General features: G+C 35.2%; 1 protein-coding gene and 1 pseudogene across 1 annotated transcript in view; one reads left to right on the top strand and one right to left on the bottom strand.

Annotated features, from left to right (window-relative positions):
* The window catches only part of CYLC1 (cylicin 1), a 120,764-nt gene that overhangs the window by 65,246 nt on the left and 37,558 nt on the right, over window positions 1–17,960 (top strand). Inside the window, exon 5 of the mRNA XM_027608629.1 lies at window positions 775–2,370. Coding sequence (XP_027464430.1) covers window positions 775–2,370 — 1,596 coding nt within the window. The remainder of the gene's footprint in view (window positions 1–774; window positions 2,371–17,960) is intronic.
* On the bottom strand, window positions 16,799–17,262 carry LOC113930960 (annotated as a pseudogene).

Genomic DNA, 17,960 nt, shown 5'->3' with positions numbered 1-17,960 from the left:
CCAAAGCAGAGTTAAGTCAATGCATTTATTCAAGTGTCATTCATTACATCTGTAATGATCCAAGTTTCATGCTTCTCTTCATGGTCCTCCTTTAATTCTATAAGGCCATTTCATTGACTGGTGATGTCCCTACTGAATAGTTAAAGGACTATAAAAGATAAGTGCAAAATTAGTATATGTGTCTAAATTTGACAGATTTGGGGTTGAGACTTAAAAAAATTTTACTACCGCTACACAAATTAATAGGATCGGATATTTGTTTCATTTTATATCCTTGTTTTGAGAAATAATTCACATTAGGGCTCTCGGGCTCTTGATTTGATCAGAGATGTTGAAAGCAGGAGTAAAAATCAGACCAAGGCCTGAAGCCTACAGTTATCACAAGAATCGTCACGACAAACTACAAGGGCATCAGCTTACTTCTGAGTTAACTTGGGGATGAAAGTTGCACAAAATGATTCAAAAGATCTCTCCCATATAGGGATTGAAAAGGAACCCACTATCAATGGTGAGGATGGGCCCTTAAATTTCATGGATCACTGTAGGCTTGCTCCAATCTCTATATAAGCCATTGAGAAAATCCTAAGGTTTAAAGTCATTTGGTTTCTAATATGGAGTTATCTCACATACAGAACACACATAGAATGTTGAAACTATTTTTTTTTCCATTTTAAGTAGATGGTTAATGAAAAAATAGACAATTTTCATGTTTCAATATTAAAATGTTATAACTTATTTAAAAACGTTTATCATTATTCTAACTGATCTTTTCAGAGACACGACAAAAAAAAATTAGAAGAAGTTCAGAAGCCAGATTATATAAGGATAAGGCATTCTTTAAAAAAAATTTCCCAAAGGCCATCTGTTTATTTAACTGTCAGGAGACAGGCTCCATTCAGAAATCCTTATACTCTTAAAGCCCGTACAGAATATGGAGAATCTAAAAAGTCCAAAGATGACAAAAAAGGAAGAACTTTGCAGAGAAATTCCAAGAAAAACAAAGGCCCACATGAAACAACTACAGAATCTAAAATGGTAAATGATGAGAAACTTAAAAGAGGAAATAAAGCAGATAAAACTCCATCAAAATTATCACGTAAAAGTGAACTATCTAAGGATTCAAAGTCCAAATTAGAAATAAACCCAGAATCCAGTGATTTTAAAGCAGTCTCGATGTATCCAAAAAAAGATAAGAGAGATTCGAAGAATTCCATGGAGACAGATAACAAATTCATATGTGCAAAGAAGGATTCTAAAGACTCAAAGAACAATTCTGATGCCAGATCACAGACTTGTTCAAAAAATAGTTCAAATATGGATTTCATACTGTATTTAGAGGAGTCTGGTGCTGAATCTATGAAATGTGATATGTGGTTAAAGAATTACTCTCAGAATAATTCAAAGAAGCCTTCAAAGGACACAAAAAAGGATGCAAAGAATAGCTCTGATGCTGAATCTGTAGACTCAAAAGATGCAAAGAAAGATAAGAAAGGTCCAAAGAAAGAGAAGAAGGATGCAAAAAAAGACACAGAGACTACCGATGCAGAATCTGCAGACTCAAAGGATGCAAAGAAAGATTCAAAGAAGGCTAAGAAAGATGCAAAGAAAAGTGACAATAAAAAGGATACAAAGAAGGATGAAGTGTCTACTGATACCGAAACTGAGTCTGAATTGGAGACAAAGAATTGGAAGAAAGATGAAAAGAAGGATAAGAAAGATTCAAAAAAAGATGACAAGAAAAAGGATGCCAAGAAGGACGTAGTGTCTACTGATGCTGATTCTGAATCTGAATGGGATTCCAAAAAGGATAAAAAAGATGAAAAAAAGTATAAGAGAAATTCAAAGAAAGATGACAAAAATAAGTTTGCAATGAAGTCTGAAGAGTCTACTGAAACTGAATCTGATTGGGAGTCAAAGAAGGATAAGTATGATTCAAAGAAGACAAAGAAAGATTCAAAGAAAGATGCCAAGAAACAGGATGCAAAGAAGGGCATAGAGTCTACTGATTCAGAATCTGATGAATCTTCCAAGAAAGACTCAAGGAAGCCTGAGACATTCAAAATTTCAGATGCTGAATCTGAAGAGTCACTATATAAACTTGGGGCTAAAAAGAGAGTTGCTGATGAATCAGATGCCACATCTACCGATTCAAAGAAGGAAGCACTGGAACTAAAGAGAGAATTCAAAATGTCATCCAAAAAGACTACATTCAAAGAAAAAGGAAAAAAAGCAGGTACAGGTAGAGTCCCTCCATCAAGAGAAAGACCACCACTACCTCCTTGTGAGCCTTTGCTACCATCACCCAAGATCAAACGTCTCTGTCGGTGCAAGATGCCCCCTGCACCTCTAAAACCAAGATATGCTCCTTTGGTATGTTTACTGTGTTTTTTAGGAAAAAATCGACTAAAGATGAAAAATATTTTAAAAGGTTGAATTTATATTTTCCTTAAGAGTAGTTCAATTCTACTGAAATATTGACAAGTTAGGGACTAACAGATAAGAAAGAATAATTCAAAAGGACTCAAAAGAGTTGAGTGAAAAACAAATGTCAAAAAGTTAAGAATAATATTTAGACTGAAACAGAGAACAGGCTTGTGACTTAAGAAAACATTTAAAATTATTTGTAAAGAGAATACAATTACAAGAGTGGTTAAATGTTCTTAAGAAGGAATAAAAAAATGAAAATTGACTGAAACTTCTATAGGGGCAGATTTTAATGAGATAGAAAGACATTTCCTAAGAAGTTGCTGAATATAGTAAAAACTCAACCAAAATCCAGACATAGTACAGTAAAAACATAACATAGAAGGATTCAAATATGCAAATTAAATTATTTAATCTATAGCTGAACTAAAATTCTTTATAAGTCATCATTCTTACTGATAATCAGGGAAATAAGTTAACTTGTCAGGGGTAACTAGATCCCTTCTGGTTTATAACAGTCTCTTTCAGGTTAATTTGCTTTCTTGGAGAGTAAATGCTCTGTAAATTTGTTTTTTTTTCTTTTCTCCAGAGGATCTCCTTTTTCATCCCCCTTCCTCCAAAATCTGGCTATAAGGGGAAGCTTAGGTAGACATCTCAATTTGAATGTAGGGGCTCCTGTTCCCCATCTTCTCCACCCTTACTGGCTCTTTCTGATCTTTGGTTGTGACATAATTCATTTGCATGGTTTCTGAGCATCAACCTCTGTGTCCTCTGCTTTCACACAGTGTTTATTGTCAATTCTCAGCATGACAGGGCTGATGCCCTGTGTTCTGCTAAATTCAGAGCTTCTGTAGATATTGCTGAGTCTTAACCTTGAGCTTCTCATGTTAATTAAATTCCTCCCTTCCCCCTCTTCCTCCCTGTTCTCTTAGGCTGATTTCTTCTCAAGGGGCTTCTACTTCCTCTTCTAATCTCATAGGGATCTCCCTTTACTTTTTATTCCAAGTTTTTTCTATCCTTGGTTTATAATAAAATTTTATGTATATATATATATACCCATTTTTCTCTTCATATATTTTTCTATTTTTATTTAGATATCTTTTTTTTTCCACTTCTGTCAGAAAGTCTGGACTTTAAGTCCAAAACTGATTAATGACTTCGTTGCTAAATGGTAAGTCTTAGAGGCTGAATCAATGGGTGAGTAGCCATTAGGGCAGCAAGCTTTACAAGAAATAAAAATGTATTGGTGGATAAATTTTAAGGCAAAGGAAAAGAAAGACCCCCAAGTAGCTGGATTATTTTCCATGAGAAGTGTTTATGAAAAAAATAAGTAAAATATAAGAAAACAGGTTGAGGACATGGATTGATTTTAATTATAAAAAACCTTTCAGGGTAAGTTATGAGCTTTTTTACATTCAGACAAAGTCTCTTTAATAAGCTTCCATATGCATAGCTACCATATAGTCAGGCTTTTCCATCTCTATCACTCTACTGAAACTGCTCTTTTCAAGATTTACTAAATACCTTCTTGTGGCCACATCCATTTCTTTCTCCTCTCTCATCTTATTCTACAATCCAACATCATTTAAAATAACCTCTCCCTCCTTCTAAAAATATGTACTTCACTTGATTTCTAGGACTCTACTATAATGTTTTCTTCCTACTTACTGGTAGTTTCTGCCACCTTTATTGTATCCCCGCCCCTCTTCCACATCTTTGATGTTGCAATGACCTAAGACTTGATTCCTGACCTTTTCTATCTACAACCCTCTCTTGGTAAATCCATCTAATCCAATGGCTTTAAATATCATCTATGTTTTAATTACTTCAAAATTAATATGCTTAGCTCTGATTTTTCCATTGAAGTGCAAATTCCTTTATCTAACCACCTACTTGAAGTTTTCAGTGTGAAGTCTACTAGGCATCTCAAAAGTAACATAACAACTCTCAAACCATTCCAAAATCTATACCTCCCCAGTCTTTTCCATCTTAGTAAATACCCATTTGATCTTTTAAAACCTGGATATCATCTGTGATTCCATCCATTTCCTCATCCCCCACATATGATCAATCAGTAAAACTTCTTTAGCTTACCTCCAAAATATATCCTGAATCTGTCCATGTCTCTGCATCTCAACTACTACGACTTTAAGAGTTTCAATCATTATCTTTCTTGAAATACTGCAAGAGTTTCTAAGTAGTCTTGCTATCTCTAGTCTCTCCTGCTTCAAAACACTCCAGTAGTTCTCCATTACATTCAGAATAAAACGCAAACTTCTTACCTTGGTTTTCAATGCCTACATTATCTAGACCCTACCTATTTTCCACCCTCATTTTGTACCACTTTTTCCACTTTTCTTACATAATTTAGCCAAACTAGCATTTTTTGTTTTTTGTTTGTTTGTTTCTCATAAGCACCAAGACTGTTTTTTGTTTTGTTTTGTTTTGTTTTGTTTTGTTTTTCCAAGGCATTATGTATGCTGTTTCTTTTGCTTGGACTGCTCCTCCGCAGATCTTTTCATGACTAAAAATTCTCACCATGTACTATTTCAGGCTAAATGTTATCTCTTCATAGAAACTTTCCCTGGTTGCCATATCCTATGTCATCTCCTTCCCCAGGAAGTGTCCAGTCTCCTAAGCCTGAACCCTATTTATTTCTCTTCATAGACTGCATCTTTATCTAAAATTCCATATTTATTCATTTGTTCATTAATTGTATTCACAATAAGAATATAGGCTCCATACAGGCAGTGAGTCTTATTTGTTTTTTCACTCCTGTATTCAAAGTTCCAAAAGCAGCTCATGGGATATATTTGATTGGTTAAGAATATGGTTTCTTTAAAGAGCTGCAGATCATATGACACTAGTGGACTTTATGACATCTGTTTTTCCAAGCATTTCTACTCCTTCAAAATGAACAAAAACAAGGCGTATTAAAAGGGGGTGAGGAGTCACAAAAAGGAACCATGCATTCTAAGTGGAAGTTTCAAAAGGATACATATATATTTCTCATTCCTGTCTGGGGAATTTATGAGCAAACTGTGTTAATGGATCTTGGTCTCTTTTAGTATAGGCTCAAAGAACCATACTCTTACCACTCCTGAATCTTAATGATTCTCATAACAGAACCATAAGGCTAATGCCATGTTTCAGGGTCACTTCTGTTTATATTCCTGGATTAAAATAATTCACTTTTGAAATTATGTTGGTAAAGCATGCCATGATTCAGAACCATGAATAAGAAAAAAATTAATTCAAGTATAATTAACATACAATGTTATATTAGTTCCAGGTATATAATATAATGATTTAAAAATTCTATATTTTCTCAGTACTCATCAAGATAAATGTACTCTTAATCCCCTTCACTTATTTCACCCATCCCCCCACCTCCCCTCTGAAAACTACCAGTTTATTCTCTATATTTAAGGATCTGTTTTTGTCAAATTTTTTCTGGTTTTAAATTCCACATATGAACGAAACATATGGTATTTGTGTTTCTCTGATTGACTTATTTCATTTAACATTATATGCTGTAGGTCCATCCATGTTGTTACAGATGGGAAGATTTCATTTCTTTTTTTATGGCTGAGTAATATTCCATTATATAAATATACCAGTTCTTTTCATTAATCAGTCAAAGGACACTTGGGATGGTACCATATCTTGAATAATGTAAACAATGTTGCAATAAACATTGGGGTACATATATCTTTTAAATTAGTATTTTTGTTTTCTTTGGGTAAATACCAAGTAGTGGAATTACTGAATCCCATAGTAATTCGATTTTAATTTTTGAGAAATATCCCTATTATTTTCCACAGTGGATGCAACAATTTGCATTCCCATACACAGTGCACAAGGATTCCTTTTTCTCCACATCTTCACCAAAATTTGTTATTTCTTATCTTTTTGATTTTAGCCTTTCTGACAAGTGTGAGGTGACATCTCACTGTTGTTTTGATTTGCATCTCCCTGATGATTAGTGATGTTGAGCATCTTTACATGTTTCTTTTCACCATCTGTAGGTCTTCCTTGGAAAATATACATGACTTCTGCCTATTTTTAATCAGATTATTTTTTGATGTTGAGTTGTATAAGTTGTTTACATATTTTGGATATTAACCCTTTATCAGATATATAATTTGCAAATATCTTCCCTCATTTGGTGGGGTATATTTTTTGTTTTGTTGATGTTTCCCTTCATTGTGCAAAAAATTTGCATTTGGTATAGTACCAATAATTTAAATTTGAATTTGTTTTCATTGCCAAAGGAAACATATCTAGAAAAATGTTTCTATGACTGATGTCAAAGAGATTATTGCTTATATTTTATTACATGAATTTTATGGTTTCAGGTTTCACATTTAGGTCTTTAGTCTTTTTTGAATTTATTTTTGTATATGGTGTAAGAAAGTGGTACAATTAAAAAAATTTTTTTGCATGTAGCTGTTTATTTTTCTCAACGCCATTTGTTGAAGAGACTTTTCCCCACTGTATATCCTTGCCTCCTTTGTTCTAGATTAATTGACCATATAATCCTGGGTTTATTTCTGGGCTTTGTATTCTCTTCCACTGATCTGTGTCTATTCTTATGCCAGTATAATACTGTTTTGATAACTGCAGCTTTGTAGTATATCTTGAAATCTGAGATTGTGATACTTCCAGCTTTGTTTATCTTTCTCATGATTGCTTTGGCTATTTAGGGTTTTTTGTGGTTCAATACACATTTTAGGATTCTTTGTTCTACTTCTGTGAAAAATGCTACTGGTATTTTGATAGGGATTGAATTAAATCTGTAGATTGCTTTGGGTAGTATGGACATTTAAACAATACTTGTTCTCCTGATTCATGAACATGGAATATTCTTCCACTTGTTTGTGTCATCTTCAATTTCTTTCACTGATGTTTTATACTTTTTGGAGCACAGGTCCTTTACCACTTTGGTTAAGTTTATTCTGAGAAATTTCATTCTTTTTGGTGCAATATAAATGGGATTGTTTTCTTAATTTTTCTTCTACTATTTCATTATTAGTGTCTAGAAATGCTACATATTTCTGGGTATTAATTTTGTATTCTGCAACTTTATTGCAGTTCTCGTAGCTTTGTTGGTTGTGTCGTTAGGATTTTCTAATAGGTAGTTTCATGTCATTTGCAAATAGGGAAATTTCTCCTTCTTCCTTACTGATTTGGATGCCTTTCATTTATTTTTCTTCTCTGATTGTTATGGCTAGGATTTTCAGTACAATGTTGAATAACAGTAGTGAGAATGGACATCCTTGTCTTGTTCCTGATCTTAAAAGAGAAGTTCTCAGTTTTTCCCCATTGAGTATGATGATAGCTGTGAGATTTTCATACTGGCCTTTATAATGTTGAGGTTTATTTCTTCTAAACCTACTTTTTGAAGAGTTTTTTTTTTTCCATGAATGGATGCTGTATTATTTCAAATCCTTTTTTTGCATTTATTGAAATGATTACATGGTTTTTGTACTTTCTTTTGCTAATGTGGTGTATTACATTGATCAGTGAATATTAAACCACCTTTCCATCACAGGAATAAATCCCACATGATTGTGCTGAGTGATGTTTTCAATGGTTGTTGGATTTGGTTAGCTAATATTTTGTTGAAGATTATTGCATTTATGTTCTTCAGAGATATTAACCTGCAGTTTTCATTTTTTGTACTTTCTTTATCTGGGTTTGATATTAAGGAAATGCTGGCCTCCTTGAATGATTTTGGAATCTTTCCATCCACCCCCCCCTTTTTTTTTGGAATACTTCAAAAAAAATAGGTATTATATCATCTATAAATATGTGGTAGAATTCACCTGTGAAGCCATCTGATCCTGGACTTTAGTTGTTGTTGTTTTTGATTACTGATTCAATTTCATTGATTGAATTACTCAAGCCATTGAGTAATTGGTTTGCTCACACTTTCTCTTGCTTCCGAATCATTCCTCAGAGGTTATATGTTTCTAGGAATTTATCCTTTTCTTCTTCTCAGTTGTCTAATATGTTGACATATAATTTTCCATGATATTCTCTTAAAATCTTTGGTATTTTTGTGGTGTCATTTATACTCATTCATTTGTGATTATAGATATGTAAGTCCTCCTTTTTTTATGAGTTTGCCTAAAGGTTTATCATTCTTTTTACCATTTTAAAGTACCAGCTCCTAGTTTCATTGATCTGATCTATTTTATTTTAGGCTCTATTTCATTTATATTTCCTCTAATCTTTATTATTTCTGTCCTTCTACTGGCTTTGGGCTTTGTACTTTTTCTAGTTCCTTTAGGTGTAAGGCTAGGTTTTATATTTGAGATTTTCTTACTTCTTGAGATAGGCCTGTATTGTTATAATCTTCCCTCTTAGAAGAGTTTTTGCTGCATCCCAAAGATTTTGTAACATTATGTTACCATTCTCATTTATCTCCATGAATTTTTTGATTTGCTCTTTTGATTTCCTGGTTGACCCATTCATTGTTGAGTAGCATGTTACTTAACCTCCAAGTATTTGTGTTCTTTCCAAATTTATTCTTTTTGTTGATTTCTAGTTTCACAATGTTGGGGTTGGAAAACATGCATGATATGATTTCAATGGTTTTGAATTTGTTGTGACTTGTTTTATGGTCTAATGTGATCTATTCTGGGCAGTGTTCCATGTGCACTTGAAAAGAATGGGTATTCCACTGTTTTTAGCTGATGTTCTTTGAATATATGTTAGAACCAATGTGTCATTCAGAGCTTCTGTTTTCTTGTTGATTTTCTGTCTGGATGATCTATGCACTGATATCAGTGGCGTGTTGAAGTCCCCTACTATAATTGCATTAGCATCCTTTTCTTCCTTTATATATCTTAATAATTGCTTTATTTATTTGGGTGTTTCCACGTTTGGTACATAAATACTTACAATTGTTATTTTTTGTTGACTCATTCATTTTATTCTATAGTGTCCTTCTTTGTCTCTTATTACAGTCATTGTTCTAAAGTTGCTTTTGTCAACTCTAAATATTGCTACCCTAGCTTTCTTTTGCCTTCCATTGACACTATGAATAATTTCCCATCCTTTCTTTATAGTTTCCTTTTTTTGATTTTTTATTTAAATTTTAGTTAGTAAACATAAATCTAAAATTGGTTTCAGGTTAGAATTTAGTGATTTATCTCTTACATATAACACCCACTGCTCATCATAACAAGTGACCTCATTAATACCCATCATCTGATTAGCCCATCCCTGCCCAGCTACCCTCCACCAACCCTCAGTTTATTCTCTATAGTTAAGAGTCTCTTATGTTTTTTTTTTCCCTCTATCTCTTCTTTTTCCTTCCATTATGTTCATCTGTTTTGTTTCCTAAATTCCACATATGAGTGAAATCATATGGCATTTGTTTCTCTCTTACTAACTTATTTCACTTACCATGTCATTGCAAATAACAGGATTTCATTCCTTTTAATGGCTGAGTAATATTTCACTATATACCACCTGTTCTTTATCCATTCATATATCCATGAACATCCGGGCTCAATCCATAATTTGGCTATTGTTGACAATGTTGCTACAAATATCAGGGTTCATATAGCCCTTTGAATCAACATTTTTGTAACTTTTGCATAAATACCTAATAATGTGATTGCTGGGTCATAGGACAGTTATATTTTTTTAAATTTTTGAGGAACCTCTGTACTTTTTTTCCAGAGTGGCTGCACAAGTTTGCATTTCCACCAACTGTTTAAGAGGGTTCCCCTTTCTCTGCATCCTTGACAACATCTGTTGTTTCCTGTGTTGTTAATTTTAGCCATTCTGAACAGTGTGAGGTGGTATCTCATCATGGTTTTGATTTGTATTCCCTGATGATGAGTGATTTTGAGCATATTTTCATGTGTCTGCCAGCCATCTGTATGTCTTCATTGGAAAATGTCTGTATCTTCTGCTAATTTCTTAACTGGATTATTTATTTTTAGGGTGTTGAGTTTGAGAAGTTCTTTATAGATTTTGAGTACTAACCTTTATCAGATAAGTCATTTGCAAATATCTTCTCCCATTCCTTAGGTTGCCTTTTAGTTTTGTTGACTGTTTCCTTCACTGTGCATAAATTTTCATCTTTTTTTAAAGATTTTATTTATTTATTTGAGAGACAGAGAATGAGAAATAGAGAGCACAAGAGGGAAGAGGGTCAGAGGGAGAAGCAGACTCCCCGCCGAGCAGGGAGCCTGATGCGGGACTTGATCCCAGGACTCCAGGATCATGACCTGAGCTGAAGGAAGTCACTTAACCAACTGAGCCACCCAGGCGCCCCAGAAATTTTCATCTTGATAAAGTCCCAATAGTTCATTTTTGCTTTTGTTACTTGCCTCCAGAGACATGTCTGGTAACAAGTTGCTATGAACAAGGTTAAAGAAATTGCTGCCTGTATTCCCTTCTAGGATTTTGATGGTATCCTGTCTCATATTTAGGTCTTTCACCAATTTTGAATTTATTTTTGTTTATGGCATAAGAGTGGTTCAGTTTCATACTTCTTCATGTTGCTGTCCAGTTTTCCCAACACCATTTGTTAAAGAGACTTTTTCCCACTGGATATTCTTTCCTGCTTTGTCAAAGATTAATTGGCAATAGAATTGAGGGTCCATTTCTGGGTTCTCTATTCTGTTCCATTGATCCATGTGTCTGTTTTTGTGCTAGTACTGTACTGTCTTGTTCACTACACCTTTGTAATACAGCTTGAAGTCTGGAATTGTGATGCCTCCAGGTTTGCTTTTCTTTTTCAAGATTATTTTGGCTATTCAGGATCTTTTTGAGTTCCATACAAATTTTAGGATTGTTTGTTCTAGCTCCATGAAAAATGCTGATGGTATTTTGATAGGGATTACATTAAATGCATAGATTTTGGACGTTTTAACAATATTTGCTCTTCCAATCCATGAGCATGGACTGTTTTTCCATTTCTCTGTGTCCTCTTCAATTTCTTTCATATGTGTTCTATAGTTTTCAGAGCATTGATCTTTTACCTCTTTGGTTATGCTTATTCCTAGGTATATAATCGTTTTTGGTGTGAGTGTAAATGAGATCAATTTCTCTTTCCGCTGAATCTTTATTGGTGTATACATATGAAAAAGGATTCTGTACATTGATTTTATATCCTACGACTTTGCTGAATTTGAGAATCAGCTTCAGTAAATTTTGGTGGAGTCTTTCGTGTTTTCTATATAAAGTATAATGTCTGTGAATAGTGAACGTTTGACTTCTTACTTGCCTATTCAGATGCATTTTATTTTTTTATTTTTGTCTGATTGTGGAGGGTAAGACTTCCAGTACTATGTTAAATAGTGGGTGAGAGTGGACACCCTTGTTTTTTTCCTGACCATAAAGGAAAAGCTCTGTTTTCCCCCATTGAGGATGATATTAGCTGTGGGTCTCTTCTATATGGCCTTTATGATGTTGAGGAATGTTCTCTTTATCCCTATTTTATTGAGAGCTTTTATCAAGAATGTATGCTGTATTTTGTCAAATGATTTTTCTGCATCTATTGAGAGCATTGTGTGTTTTGTACCCTTTCTTTTATTGATGTTGTTTATAACATTGAATGATTTGCCAATACTGAACCACCCTTGCAACCCAGGAATGAATTCCATTTGATCTTGTTGAATAATTCTTTTAATATACTGTTGGATTCACTTTGCTAGCATCTTGTTGAGAATTTTTATATCCATGTTCATCAGGGATATTTGCCTGTATTCCTGTTTTTTATTCAGGTATTTGTGTGGTTTTGGAATCAAGGTATTGCTGGCCTTGTAAAAGGGGGTTGGAAGTTTTCTTCCATTTCCACATTTTTTGGAACAGTTTGAGAAAAATAGGTATTAACTCTTCTTTAAATGACTGTACAATTCCCCTAGGAAGCCATCTGGCCCTGGAGTTTTGTTTGTTGATAGATTTTTGATTAGTGATTAAATTTCTTTACTGTTAATGGGTCTCTTCAGATTTTCTGTTTCTTCCTGTTTCAGTTCTAGTAGTTTGTATGTTTCTTGTAATTTTTCCTTTTTTTTCCAGATTGCTTATTTTGTTGGCATATGATTTTTCATAATGTTCTCATAACTCTTTGTATTTCTGTGGTGTTGGTTGTGATCTCTCATGTTTCATTCATGATTTTATTTATTTGGGCACTTTCTCTTTTCCATTTGATAAGTCTTTCCAGGGGTTTATCAAATTTTTTTAATTCTTTCAAAGAACCAGCTCTTAGTTTCATTGATTTTTTGTACTGTTTTTATTTGTATATCATTTATTTCTGCTCTAATCTTTATTATTGTCCTTTTTCTACTGGCTTTAGTCTTCAGTTGTCGTTTGTCTAGCTCCTTTAGGTTTTTAGGTTAGGTTTGCAAAATTGAGATTTTTTCTTCTTTTTGAGGTAGGTATATATAGCAATACTATATACTTCCCTCTTATGATTGTATTTGGTGCATCCCAAAAGTTCTAGACTATTGTGTTTTCATTTTCATTTGCTTCCATGTATTTTTTAAAATTACTTCTTTAGTTTCCTGGTTTACGCATTCATTCTTTAATAGAATGTTCTTTAACTTCCATGTATTTGTGTTCTTTCCAAATTTTGTCTCGTGTTTTACTTCAAGGTATATTGCGCTGTGGTCAGGATATATGCGTCATATGAGCTCAGTCTTTTTCTACTTGTTGAGGCCTGATTTTTGACCCAGAATGTGATCTATTCTGGAGAATGTTCCATGTGCACTAGAGAAGAATGTGTATTCTGCTGCTTTAGGATGAAATGATTTAAATGTATTTGTTAATTCCATCTGGTCCAGAGTGTCATTGAAAGCCCTTGTTTCCTTGTTGATCTATTTAGATTATCTGACCATTGCTGTGAGTGAGATGATAAAATCCTCTATTTTTATTGTATTATTATCAATGAGTTTCTTCATGTTTGTTATTAATTGATTTATATAATTGGATGTTCCGAAGTTGGAGGCATAAATATTTACAATTAGATCTTTTTGTTGGAATGACCCCTTTATTATTATATAGTGCCCTTCTTAATCTCTTGTTACAGTCTGTTTTAAAATTTAGTTTGTCTGTTTTAAGTATGGCTACTTTGGCTTTCTTTTGAAGTCCATTAGCATAACAGATGCTTATCCATCCCCTTATATTTAATCTGGAGGTGATTTTAGGTCTCAAATGAGTCTCTTAGCATATAAATGTGTCCTATTTTTTTATCCATTCTTATACACTATGTCTTTTGATTGGAGCATTTAGTCCACTTACATTTAGCATGCTTATTGATAGATAAGAATTTAGTGCCATTTCGTTTATTACAGCGACTGTAGTGTCCCTGATTCTGGAGACTTTCCCTGTTCCTTTCTAGTTTTTGTTGCTTTCGGTCTTTCTTTCCCACTCAAATGGTCCCTTTCAATATTTAATGCAGAACTGGCTTAGCATTTAAGAACTCCTTTAGTTTTTGTTTGTCTCAGAAACTTTCTCTCCTTGTATTCTGAATGATAGTCTTGCTGGATAAAGTCTTCTTGGCTGCATATTTTTCCCATTCAGCACATTGAATATGTCATGCCACTCTCTTCTGGCCTGTCAGGTTTTGTGGAAAGATCTGCTGTAAATCTGATTTGTCTTCCTTTGTAGGTTAGGGATTTCTTTTCCCTTGCTGCTTTCAGGATCCTTTCCTTATCTCTATATTTCCAAAATTTTACTACAATATATCTTGGTGTAGGCCTGCTTTTGTTGCATTTGATGGGATTTCTCTGTGCCTTCTGGATTTGGATGTCTGTTTCCTTCCCCAGACTAGGGAAGTTTTTAGCTATTGTTTCCTTAAATAAAACTACTGCCCCCTTTCCCCTCTCTTCTGAGTCTCCTATAATATGAATGTTGTTATACTTTATGGTGTTGCTGAGTTCCCTAAGTCTACCTTCTTAATCCAATACTTTTCTTCCCTCTTTTTTTCAGCTACATTATTTTCAATAATTTTATCTTCTATATCACTGATTCTTTCCTCTGTTTCATTCATCCTCATTGTTATTGTATCCAGTCAGTATTTCATCTTGATTAAGCATTTTTAATTTCAGTCTGACTAGTGTTTTGTTCTTTTATCCCTGCAGGAAGGGATTCTCTCATGTCTTCTATCCTTTTCTCAAGCCCAGCCTGTATCCTTAAGATTGTTTAAAGTCTGGTTTAGGCATATTACTTATATCTGTTTTGATTAGATCACTGGCCATGACCTCTTCATGTTTTCTTTTGGGGCAAATTCCTCCATCTTTGCATTCTGTCTAGGTCAGTTTTTAGTGTGTGTGTGTGTGTGTGTGTGTGTGTGTGTGTGTGTGTGTGTGTTAGGAAAGCCTGTTAAATTTCCTACTCCTGAGAATAATGGCTATGTTAAGAAGAGATCCTATAGTGTCCAGGGCCTTGCACTTCAAGGAGGTCATTCAGAGTGTTTGCTATGTTGTTTTGTTTTGGCTTCTCTATCCCTCAGGTCAGGTCTCTGCAGAGTTTCTCCTTGATAACAGTGGGAAGTATTTGGACCTTGTCCAGTGTGTGGTGTTTTAAATAGCTTTTTTTTTTTGTCTGCTTATTAAAATAAGCCTGACCTTATTTCCACTAGAGCTGAAGTTTGCAACACTCTATGATCAGTAGGTTTGGTGCATCTGGGGGTTTGTGCTGGTCTTCTGGGGGAGGGGCCTACTGCTCTTATCAGGCTGACTTGCCCTAGTAAAGATGCACCTTGCAGGGAGCAGTGAGGTGGGGGTTAGTTAAATGGCTCCAGCCTCCACTGAGGGGCACAGTATTGAACACTGAAGTCTGTCAGTGCTGATGGGTGGGGCAGGGGGAATTGTATCACACTGTTATCTTGTCCCCAGACAGGACAGTTTAAGCCTGAAGCTGTTCAGGAAGCCCTCACAGAAGAGCATACAATCTCCCCTTCTTGTGTCCCTGACTTCCATCAGAACCCTGCTTTCACACTGTGTCTGTGCCATCTGCCTGCCTGGTGGTGCAAAGCTCCTGTGTTTTTCCTCAGGTGCACAGCTGGGTTTCAAAAACTCCAAATTTTAGGGACCTAGAGTGGTGTAGACCCATGCTGATCTTCTGGGGGAGGTTTCCCCATGCTGTTGCTGGTGCAGGTTTGTCCCAGATAAGCAATCGCATGACCATGCAGGGCCTGGGAGCTTATGGTAAAACACAGCCAAAAGCTGGCTTCCAGGTTAGTTTCCTTCAGCAGGTGCCTCTGCTGCTATGCTAATTAATGTGGTCACTAAATTGTGCCCACCTGTCTCTTGATCCCTGAGAGGCAGTGCCACCTCTCCCAAATGCACTTTAAGAAGAGGAATTTTTCTCCTGGTGCATGAGAGAGATCCCATGAGATCCTCAGACCATGCTTTCTGATTTGGGCCTCTGCCCTCCTTCCCCACATAAGAACCACTAAGCCCACCACACATGACCCGGGTGATGGCCTGAACTTCTAAAACTTCAGAATTTGAGCTCCCCTGCTTGTAAAAACTTGTGATAATCAACCTCTCTCCTTTTCCCAGGCAATGGTTTCAAGGAAGAGTTTTTCTTGTGCAATCTGTTGCATGCTGCTTTCTCTCTTTATCTCTCTTTCTCTCTGTCTCCTCTCTCCATGATCAGAGATCCTTCCCCCAGCAGCACCTGCAATTTTTTCTCCCCAAAATCAACTCCCTGCTGCTTCTACCTTCCACAATTTGGCCTTTTTTCTCCCTTTATATGTACAGATTGTTCTCAGGCCTCTGATCAATTTCTTGGGTGTTCAGAATGATTTGATAATTATCTAGCTCTTTTCAAGGGACAAGGCAAGCATAGGATCCCCCTACCACTCCAACATCTTAGCTCCCATCCTTTCACTTTAAATCTGAATGTATCTTTCAGCCTGAAGTAAATCTCTTGTAGGCAGCATAGGATATGGATTGATCTTGCTTTTTCATCCATTCAGTCACCCTATGGGTTTACATTGGAGCATTTAGTCCATATACATTCAAATTAATTATTGATAGGTATGTACTTATTGCCATTTTGTTACTTCCTTCAGGACTGTTTTTGTAGTTCTTCTCTATTCCTTCCTGCTTTAGCTTTCTTCCTTTGTGGTTTGCTGGTTTTCTTTAGTGATATGCTTGGATTCTCTCTCTCTCTCTTTTTTCATATCTCTAACAGATTTTTAATTTGTGGTTACCATTAGGTTGATATATAACATCCTATGAATATAGCATTTTATATTAAATTGATGGTTGCTTAAGTTTGAACCCATTCTAAAAGCACTAATTTTTTACTTCCCCTCATGTTTTATGTATATGATGTGACACTACATTTTCTTTTTGGTGAAAAAATTTATATTTAGATTTAGCCAGCTGGACTCAGTTTAGATTATTCCAATTTTGTTGGCAACATCCAAAGCATCATAGTCAGGAGCCAATCGAACATATGCCTTCTTCTTTCCATCAGGCCTGACCAAGCTGTTGACCTTGGCCACATCAATGTCGTAGAGCTTCTTCACAGCCTGTTTGATCTGGTGCTTATTGGCCTTGGCATCCACAATGAACACAAGTGTGTTGTCTTCTGTTTTCTTCATGGCTGACTCAGTAGTCAGGGGGAACTTGATGATGGCATAGTGATCAAGCTTGTTTCTCCTGGGGGTGCCCTTTCGAGGATATTTGGGCTGCCTCCGCAGACGCAGTGTCTTGGATCGTCGGAATGTAGGTGACATGCGGATCTTTTTTTTGTGACTGCAGATGCCTTCAGCACTGCTTTCTTGGCCTTCAAAGCCTTTGCTTTGGCTTTGGCTTTGGGAGGGGCAGAGGCTTCCTTCTTAGCCTTCAGTGCCATCTTCAAAAAAGACTGCATTCTTTTATTTTATGAATCATATGACAAATTTTTACATAAAATTGATTTTACTGCTTTGTGCTTTAACCTCCATATTGGTTGTATAAGTGTCTTATCTACTGCCTTTATTATGTTTGTATTTACCTATATTTTTTTTTCTTTTCTATTTTTCTTACTCTTCATATGGCCTTTTCTTTCTAGTCAAGGATTTGCTTTAACATTTCTTGTAAAGCTGGTTTAGTGGTGATGAATTTATTTAACTTCTGTTTGTTTGAGAAACCCTTTATTTCTTCTTCTATTCTGAATGACAGCCTGTTGGATAGAGTATTCTTGCCTGTACGTTTTCTCCTGTCAGTATTTAAATATATCATACCACTCTCAAGGTTTGCAAAGTTTCTGCTGAAAAATCAGCTGATAGATTTATGGGATTTTCCTTGTATATAACTGTTTTTTTTTCTCTTGTTCCTTTTAAAATTCTCTCTTATCCCTGCTTTTTACAATTTTAATCATTCTGTGCCTTGGTGTGGACCACTGTGTGTTGATTTTTTGGGGGACTGTCTGTGTTTCTGGATCTGGATTTCTGTTTCCCTCCCCAGATTCAGGAATTTTTCAGCTATTAGTTCTTCAAGTACATTTTCTGCCCTTTTATCTCTTTTCTCTCCTTTTGGGATTTCGATAATGCAGATATTGTTAAGCTTGAT

The sequence above is a fragment of the Zalophus californianus genome, chromosome X (assembly GCF_009762305.2).
Source record: "Zalophus californianus isolate mZalCal1 chromosome X, mZalCal1.pri.v2, whole genome shotgun sequence".
In the NCBI taxonomy this organism is placed as follows: Eukaryota; Metazoa; Chordata; class Mammalia; order Carnivora; family Otariidae; genus Zalophus; species Zalophus californianus.
This window is presented reverse-complemented; position numbering and strand designations above follow the sequence as displayed.